Source organism: Vollenhovia emeryi, unplaced genomic scaffold (assembly GCF_000949405.1).
Source record: "Vollenhovia emeryi isolate VEMERY1.0 unplaced genomic scaffold, V.emery_V1.0 DF939192.1, whole genome shotgun sequence".
Taxonomy (NCBI): Eukaryota; Metazoa; Arthropoda; class Insecta; order Hymenoptera; family Formicidae; genus Vollenhovia; species Vollenhovia emeryi.
In genome coordinates this window covers 427,011-436,930 of record NW_011967174.1, presented here as the reverse complement: position 1 = coordinate 436,930, position 9,920 = coordinate 427,011, and the positions used below count along the sequence as shown (strand labels likewise).

At 31.7% G+C, this 9,920-nt stretch overlaps 1 protein-coding gene across 8 annotated transcripts in view; it reads left to right on the top strand.

Annotated features, from left to right (window-relative positions):
• Nucleotides 1-2,151: 2,151 nt before the first annotated feature.
• Nucleotides 2,152-9,920, top strand: part of LOC105562247 (uncharacterized protein KIAA0513) — a 14,448-nt gene continuing 6,679 nt past the window's right edge. For 2 of the 8 annotated variants that reach the window (XM_012012938.1, XM_012012930.1), the window contains exons 1-3: nt 2,152-2,315; nt 5,683-5,790; nt 7,768-8,042. In XM_012012938.1, coding sequence (XP_011868328.1) covers nt 5,788-5,790; nt 7,768-8,042 — 278 coding nt within the window. In that variant the 5' untranslated portion in view covers nt 2,152-2,315; nt 5,683-5,787. Of the gene's footprint in view, nt 2,316-5,682; nt 5,791-5,865; nt 5,881-5,915; nt 6,972-7,208; nt 7,578-7,767; nt 8,043-9,920 lie in introns of those variants that run through there. The other 6 variants (XM_012012932.1, XM_012012933.1, XM_012012937.1 and 3 more) reach the window with 6 other exon arrangements.

Genomic DNA, 9,920 nt, shown 5'->3' with positions numbered 1-9,920 from the left:
CATTTCCTTTATTTCTTCCCATAAAATTTTATGCTCGATTGTTTGGCTATAACATTTTAATAAAAAAAAAATAAAGTACCTAGTTTGTATAAATATTCAGTTTAGTTGACGTCATTTGATGATATCATTACTTTTGTAGAGAAGATATTTTAGAGGGGGAGAAAAAATAAAAAAAAAATTTAAATAAAAAATATCCAGATAATTAAACTATATAATTCTTAATTGGATGACGCTTATACTTGGCATCTTTTTAAACCTTTTTTATTAAAAAAGGTAATTTTTTAAGGTGATGTCACGAATTTTGTAGTTTCAATTACACTGATCTTATTGAAACATAATTTTTTTTCGTGTGCATATGAACATTCGTATGTACACTAGGACCAGAATTCATAGTTAGATATTTTATATTCAAGACTGTTTTAAGATCATCTTTAGATACTCCGTAGCCAATGAAATGTTCCATACAGCATTTCATAGCATCTCTAGGTAAATTCACGATCTTGAGTATAAGATCTGACTACGAATACCGGCCCTAGTGTACATACATACATATGTACATACATATTTGCAGGGTTGGGAAGTAACGCGTTACTTGTAACGCCGTTACCATTTTCGTTACTTTTTTACGGTAACGATCGTTACTTTTTTATGTCTGTAACGGTAACGGTAACGTCGTTACAGTTTTACAGTAACGGTAACGAATTCAGTCGTTACTTTTATCGTTACTTTAGTTCCTTATTATCTTTTATATCTGTTCAATAGATCGTGAGTTGGTCGCGCGCACTGTTCTTGATTGGACAAAAATTTTCCGGTATTGGGCGCTGGAAGTCAATGTCACATGAGAATGTGCTGTGAACATTTATCGATGTCTCGATTCTGGGGCCTGATTCTTGAATTCATTCGAAGAAGAAACGTATACGAAAATTCTGCTCTGACAGAAAAGTTGAAAGTCAATTGGTCAAAAGCCACGCGTATATCCAATCAATTTGCAACTTTTTTGTAAGAGCAGAATTTTCACATACATATGTTTCTCCTTCGAACAAATTCAAGAATCGAGCTCCTGTATGCTCGATGACTTGCTATATAGAAACTAGTTTAAAGTTTTAAGTTTTAATATTGATTATTAAATAATAATGTAATTTTATAATCTAACATCTTACTTTAGCATTTCAACAAAGTAACGAAAAAAGTAACGAATCGTTACTTTCTAAGTAACGGTAAAGGTAACGCGTTATTTTTTTAAGGTAACGTTCCCAACCTTGGTACATACATACATATATGTATACACATATAAAGGACGTTACGAATAAGGTGTCCATCCGCTCGTATACAGGTAGAACGGTTGAACAGAAAAGTGCTATAATATTTTGTAAAATTTGCAATAGTTATCAAGTAATTCTATAAAACGTTTGAGGGAATAAGCGCGAGGAAAGCGGTTCTAGCTAGCTTATACTTGGCGCGAGACACGTGTCTCGTGATTCTAATCTATTTTAATCCGTTTATTTTCAAATAATAGATCTATGAAAATTTATGTTTATTTGCGAAACTATATGTTCTTAAATTCCAACATGCATGTTACAAAATGTACCGTTTCCGCACATAAACATTCTATATAAAATGAATAATGAATATTATGGTAATATTTAATATATTCAAAGTTTCAAATAATAATTATATAAAATTCGTTTATATTGGATAATACATAAATAAGCGAAAAATTTCAGTAAATAGAGTAACAAGAGCATAAGAGTTATTTAAAAATATTTGCGAGAAATTCTAAGAGAGTATACGGTACGGCTTTTTAGAATTATTGTCTAATCAAATGTTTATTACTAATAAATGTTTTTACTTTAATTTTTTTCTGAAAAAACTTTTACGGTAATTTGTTTCCGTCATTTATAATATTATGTTGGAATCTTATTATACTTTATTGGATATAATGTCTGTAATATCAAATTATAGTAATATTGGTATAACATATTGAATTACTTTTGTTGGATAATTTATTGTTAGCTGGCATGGTATCGACTGCCAGTATGTATACGGTGGCGAATTTCTCCACGACTGGAATTAATGAGCGTGCCGGTAAATCGAGACGTTGTATTGATCGCGATAAACGCATGCGCCTTTATTAATCCGATCGTATACTGGAGGGGTAATGTAACGTTACGTGCCAATGGGCCCCGAGGTAGCTGCAAAGCTGGCGATAGTGCAAGTCCATAGTAGTATGTCAAGAGCAGTGTTGCACGTGTTTGTACGGACATTCGGCGAAGGTGACAGTGATCGTCTTTGATCCCGAGCTTCATTTCTGCACGGTACTTAACTCAAAGAATTTTATCAAAGTTCCATGTGTTAACACGCAATATGCTCCAACAAATACTTGACTTACTTAATTTTTATCCGGTTATATCATTTCCCATGTTAATGTTTTAAAACATTATCTATAATTTTTGTATCTACTATCAGGATACTCTTTACTTCGATCAATAAAGTGTAATTTACAGGTAGATAGAATATTGTTTTGTTTCGACAGCTGTGCTTATGTCGCTTGAAAATTGTTCATTATCTATCTGCTAATGGGCTTTGTTTTTACTGAATATTACCTTATTTTAAATATTTATAAAAGTTGAGCACTGTAATAACTTTTTCATTGAATGTCAGGTTCAGTTATTTAATATCTAACTTATGGTAATTATTTTTTCTAGAACATATAAATATGTTTGAAGCCTCTGGTCTCTGTATGTTTTTCGATTTTATTGAACAAGAATGTTTAAAGTGGTCGTAAGATATCGTATGTTTTTAATTTTAATTATACTCACGCAATTGTATTGTGATTTTTTGATTTTATATAGTGTCAACTTTTGAATATTTTTAACTTAATATCTTTACGTACAACAAATTAAATAATATTAGTACTTCTTGTTTCGTGATATATTTGATATGCTTACGATATATACAAGATATACGTCAAATATGCAAATCGCATATACTAAATTGTGTTACGCTGATACCAGAGTCGATAACACATGTGACTCTTGAAAATCAATTTAATAAGAAGCATTTGTGTCACATAGTCTTTAGTATGTGTCTCCAATTTTTTTTACCCTTTCACTATTGGATTGATTGTTGCTACATTGTAATAATATTTTATGAGTAAAAATAATGATTGTTTGGCTTCATAATTACTTGACAATTATAAATATTTAAGTATTCATCAATTGTATGTGTAGATTAGTATCTGTAGCCTAGCAACAGTTGTTAATTACTATCAATGCAATGACCTGTTGGGTGGTAACATAATATTTCTTTAAAAAGAAATGATAAAATACATGTTGATGCATCTTTTTATAACAATGCCACATAGATTCGTTTTACACTCGTATAACATGATGCAAATACGCAGATTATATATGCAGAATATTGGAAAACATTTCTTATGAGCCGAGGGAGTAAGAAATTATGTATGAAGTTGCATTTAAAATATTTCAGAACAGTATAAATTCTGGTTTGCGTTTTAACAAATACGACTACGCGGCATTCGACACGCAAATTTACTGTTGCAACATTTATTAAGCGATATTATGGACGTTTCTTGTTTGACGTGTTTGCGACGTTAGTTTTGCATGTGGAATACATTATATCATATTTTGCGTTAATAATGTGCGACTCGCCAGACAACGACGAAACTGTCGCGTCGACTGTTCTATTCGAGTTTTATGTCACGCTGTTTTGACTCGACGTATTTGTCGGGGACGCTTTTCTGTGACAAATTGTATTTTGCCACACTTGCATCTATATATGTAGGTACAGTTTGTATTTTCGATTTGTCATTGTATGCGTTCACAAATGTGCCAAAGAATATCTCTTTTTTTCTCTTTTTCTTTTTCCCCCTATAATACTTAAGAATGTCTGTACGTCCCGCATAGCGCAGAACTGCATAATATAGATAACGCTGCATTGCAGTTGTGCTCCACTGTGAAATACAATCGTTCACATGCTGTCCGATATCGTCCACTCCCGCATAATCCGCTTGTCTAATATAATGAATTTTTCATAGACAATTGTTTGCTATCCGCTGTTTATGTGCCGGTCGTTGCTCCTTATAATATTTTTCTTCTATCACACATACTTTATGTTACTGATATAAAGGTTATATCTCTCCGTATGTGTTAATATGCTATCTAGTTTCATTCCGAGATTAGAAAAATGTCTTCTATGTATCATAGTCAGTGCAGAACTTTAAGAATGAATACAATATATTATTTATTATTTTGAAACAGAAATTTATATTACAAATGTCTACGCGGAGAGAACTTTCTCTTAAAATTTACCCTGAAAATTATGTAATTGTAGCATTTTGAAGAACTGTATGAGAGGTTTTGAAATTTTACTATACATTTTACTAGTAGAATGATCAAATTAAAAAAATTCTCCTACGGTTCTTCAAAATGCCACGTTGTCCTACAATTACATGATTTTCAAGATAATTTTTAAGAAAAAATTCTCTCCGTGTATCGCATAAATCGTAAGAATGATTAAAATTAATAAAGTTTCACGAGATATTAGTTCTACTCTTTGAATAGTAACTTTGTTTTATTTTCTATAGTTTATTTTATTATTTGCTACTAGTTATAGTTTTTCTTACATAGAGAATTGATACTCTGAAGAAAATATTTAATTTACATTGAGATACATTTCTTAACAGCTTGTGCTATATATTTAACATTTTAAATTACATTTACATATTTTACATTAACTATTTTTTATTAATATTGGTAAATTTTCCAATTGTTAATTTATGGTCTTTTTTCAAGATTGATTAACATATTTAAATGACTTCGAATATTAAGTAATATCTTTGACACAGATTTCCCAATATTATGGATACTACATGCTTTCGGCCTCGCGTCGCCCACATTAATCGGAAATTCTCGCGACGTCGAACTTACCGTAGACATGTAAACGCAATCGATGATCTATCTTTAGACACTGTGAAAAGAGTTTTATTTGCGGTGTTGTATAATAAAATCCGGCGGTTCTTTATTATATATTCTTTACAATTGTTTTTGTTTAACATACTTTTTAAATATTTTTATCTTATTAATTAATGTAATAACAAAATCATAAGTTGACCAATTAAAAATTTTTGCAACATAATGTTCTAACGGTAATAGATAAATAAAAGTTATTCATATGTATTTGAGGCTTACAGATATGTATGTGTCAATTGATTAATTAATAATAAACAGATATATTCTTTGCTTGTTTTGGAAAAGAAGTTCCCTGAAAATTTAGTTTAATACATTTTCATAGATTTCATTTTATAAAACTTATACCTGTCATGTAATATTTTTTACCTTTTATGAAAGAGAAATAAATTTCGGAATTCCTTAATAAAATTAGAATTGATTGTAACTTTCCAATTTCAGGATTATATACTTTAATAATTAAATTTTCGATGCTTTTAAAATGCATTTGAAATCAATAATTTAGTTAGTTGTTTAAATCTTAAGTTATCAAAATCTTTTAACTACGTTAATTATGTGTTACAATCAACATGTAAATTAGGTTTTTAAGCAAAATTATATCTTTCTGAGTGTATTACATATGTTGTTGCGACTAATTATATATTGTCATATAATGATGAATTATGTAATCATATAAAAGCTCTTATAAACGTAGGTACCAGAAGAGTATGAATTTTACCAAAAATTCATTTGCAGTGGTCAAGGCTTGCCATAAAGGATATCCGTGTTGATTTTATATCTTTTGCGGTCACCGCAACGTATGGTAAGCCAATTATAAAAGTCTGTTCAGTCTAACGTATTCAGTCAATAACAGACGACCGCCCAGATATCCGATTTTCGCGACTTTATTTTTGTTAGTTTAACTTGTTTTATTATTTCTTTTTCTATTGACAGTTGAAGATAAATGTACTTTATGCAACATCGAATAGAAATTATTGTGTATTTATAAAGTGTTACTGTGAACATGAGTATTCCAGATATCGTTTTCCGGAAGTTCTCAGAATAAATAAATCGTTTTAAAGACTCTCTGTCTGTAAAAAAAGTGGAGCACGATATAAATGGACTGCCCTTTCCTAGTGTCATATCGCACGTTCTTCTATTTGGTGGAAAGCATGAATGCAAAAGGTCGTATACGATATAATGTAATATGTGATTGGATGAACGAGCGCTAAACACATTTAGATTGATTATGATTATTGTGATGACGCTGATAGATTAATCGATAAACTTAAGTATTTTTACTGATGTACTATTTTAAAACGTGCAATAATAGATGACTTTACAAGAAAATTTACCGTTAATAGAAGTCGATTACATGATTTTCCCGATTAACAGATGATGATATTTTAACTTTTTTACGGTAACAGAGTTAGTATAAAATAAAACGAGATATTTTTTAGGTAATTAATGGTAATTAAGTACGGAGCAAGTAACTAATGACATGAAAATGTTTCATGTGGCAGTACAGAAGGTTTCACGTTGATTAGCTACTTGTGATAATAAATTGTCGGGCAATGCAAATTACTTTTTGTTTTTACGTTTACGAGAACTCTGAATATTTTCTACTTTTTTACGACTGAAATGTTACGAACAACTTTGGTGGTCTCAAAATTTTTAATTTTAACACCTCCGGTCGACGTATCTTTCCTTGAACTCCCTTTTTACTACGATCCACTGTTATCGTTTTACGCATAGCGTACACGTGTGCATAGATGAGTAGGTGGTCGCAGTGGCCTATATACATCGGAAATGAAGCTTACGTCTCTTATCTGAGATTACTTTCAGCCTTATTCGTTTCGCAGGGACTATATTGAGCCTACAGACGACGAGGTAGATCGCAAGTTTCGCAAATTGCTTTGCTGAAACGTCGGAATGCGTAATCGGAATCCGGTGCAAACTATTTCAGCAAATTAGAAACCTTTTCTTGATCGGCATTCAAACAAGGTCGAATAAGATCCGCTTGTTAAAATTCCTCCTTATTGTCGTAACGCGCAAAATAAATTCATCGTTACTACATTTTATCGTATTGAGAACTTTGAGACTAGAAAACGTAATTTAATTCATATATCTTGAAAAAGTTTACAAAAGTGCATTCTTTATTTTCATATTTTTTATTTTACTTTTATTACTTTTTGTTTTTAAATATATGAAAAGTTTTGAAACCTTTTTTCATTCTACTTATTCATGATTTCGGAGACATGTACGGAAACTGCTTTCATGGAAATTATATTTCGTAAATTATAAAAGTTTGTAATAATATAATTTTCACTCATTAAAATAATTCTTCTATCGTGTTCTTTTGTTCCTTTTGTAAGAACAAGGGTTTCTATTTCGCACATAAGCTTTCGAAAAAGCAAAATCCGAATCTCCAAGGGCCACGTACATGTATTAATTTTACATTTGGCTACGTATCAATCTATTCCATGCTATTGTCTCGGGTTTAATCCGTTTGCGTCACGAAATGCTCTTGCTTTAATTAAAAGTGCAAATGTATGATAAATATTTGTATTTCTAAATACGCACTACGCATATCTTCGCCATCTGTTGTAGGTATGTAAGATTTTAATTCTAAATTTTACTTCTTCTTTTATACATTTATATCTCTTGCATGTTATTATGAATTCAGAAATAACTTGTTGTCTTGACGCTTGAGAGACGTTTTGAGCCGGGGGCTACTAAATTATGATTCTTGAAGGTATGGGCTTTCACAGGCTAATTGCAATTCGCATGTGTGTTCCAGAATATGGTAGACGTTACAACAGCTTTGCCATCCAATGGAGGGGCGTCGTTAATTGGACGCACCAGAGGTGCTCTTAGGTCTGTGCGATCCGCTCTAGGAGGAAGCGGGGAGTACCTTCAGGGCCTAGGGAATAGAATAGGATCCGCTCTTAGCAGCAGCTTAGAGGAAAGTGAACTGACTACGACCCCTTCTTCGCCGTCATCATCGCCACAAGCACCACCGCAGGTTATCAAGCCAGAGGAGCAATTAGGACGGCGGAAACTTAGGCTTCCGAGGTAAGCAAACGTTTTGTTATCCCGAATGCCTTGTAACACTTAGGTCATGCACGTTAAGATCGTAGATACCATAATGTTAAAAGTGTAAACTTGACAGTGTTATTCAACAAGATAGGATTCTAATGTTTTCTAAGTTTACGATGCTTTACTTGTAATTAAAATAAATTTCTATTATTAAGATATGCGTGAATAACTTTTATCTACATATATGTCTGTCTTCTGATTTACTATTATAAATATATTTCCTGTAATTTTTCAGAATTTATAAATAATATTTAGAAAAATTATTCAAAACATATAAAAATTTCAATTAAAAATAATAAGAAATGCTTGTTTCATGTAATAACTTATTTTATTACAAATTATTCTAAGTACAAATAGTTGAAGGTGACGAACACGAATAAATTATATTTATTTGTATTGTATATATGTATTATATGTATATAATATGCGAACGTTTCGACAACACACAGTGCCTTTTTTAGCATGAAGATACGTCAATTAATTAATAAATAACGCATGAAAGTGTCGGGAGTATAAAATAAAATTATAAAGTTAACAATAAAAACATACGCAGAACCGTTATCGCAAGAGAAACCGGCTAGTGTCCACGAAGGTATAAAGAGAGGTCTAAGTAATTATTGTTCACGTTGAGTTTATGAGTCAGAAATGTGTGTAAAAAGTTTTATTTTATTCGGTCCATAACTAGTTTGATAACGGGAATAATTGGTCCTGTATCTTGTTGATTAATATCCATGTCAGCGAGGATGTAAGTTAGTTATAAAATTTTTTAATCCAATGGATCTAAAATAAAAGATTGATAAGTTACAATTTAATTAAAAATCAAGAGATATAAGTTGCCAGCAAGTGTTAAAAGAACAGGAAATTGAAGAACAGGAAAATGGATTAAATTCTCAAAGCGACACTGAGGTACTCAATTCCTCCTATTTCGTCATTCTGAAAAAACTCGCTACAGATAAGCAATAATAGTTACAAATAATTGTTACCACATGATACTTTGCTCTTATACCATGACTCAGTCTACTTTTAACCGTTGCGAGCGTATATTTAGCCTTTGTTTCATTTTCAAATTACTTCTGATTTCATATAGATTGCCTGATATATGTAAGTCATCATTTATTTTAACACTTGTCGACTACTTATATTTTGTGTTTTTGAGTTAAATTGGTTATCAATCTTTTATTAAATTTATTGACTTAAGAAATTTTATAATTGACTTACATTCTTGACATGGACATTAATCAGACAAAATACAGGACCAATTCACGTTATCAAACTGGACAAATAAAATCAGACTTTTTATAGATTTCTGATTTATAAACTCAACACGGACAACAACTACTTATTGTCAGACCTCTCTTTATATCTTTGTGGACATTGGCCGGTCTCTCTTGCGACGCTGAAGAATGCGCTGCGTCGTTAAAACGTTCGCATATTATATGTAATAAATGATGTAGGAATTGAGAATTCTATCCCATGTTTGTCAGAGGTGTTTGCGTCCTCGCGTCCACGGGTGTTCCGCATGTAATGTATTTATTTTCAAGACGATGCCTTTGTCATCGCGAGCGACGGTCGAAAGCGTTAAACTCAAACGGGTCGGAGTTTAGCGTATCGATATCTAATTGGCCCACGTAAGCGGTGGCCAAAATAATAAAGCCGTACCTCGGAGGCCGAAAAGGCAGACGTTAGAATTCGGAGAAAGGAGATAGACGTGCGCCGGTTAGCTCCAACATAACGTGCAAGTCGCGAATCTATTGTAACGTTTAGTCGATATTAAATAGAACCGAGTTTGATTTTCACAATCCGATCGAGTATTTATTCCGACATCCGCAACTCCTACAAATTTTGGGGGCTCAG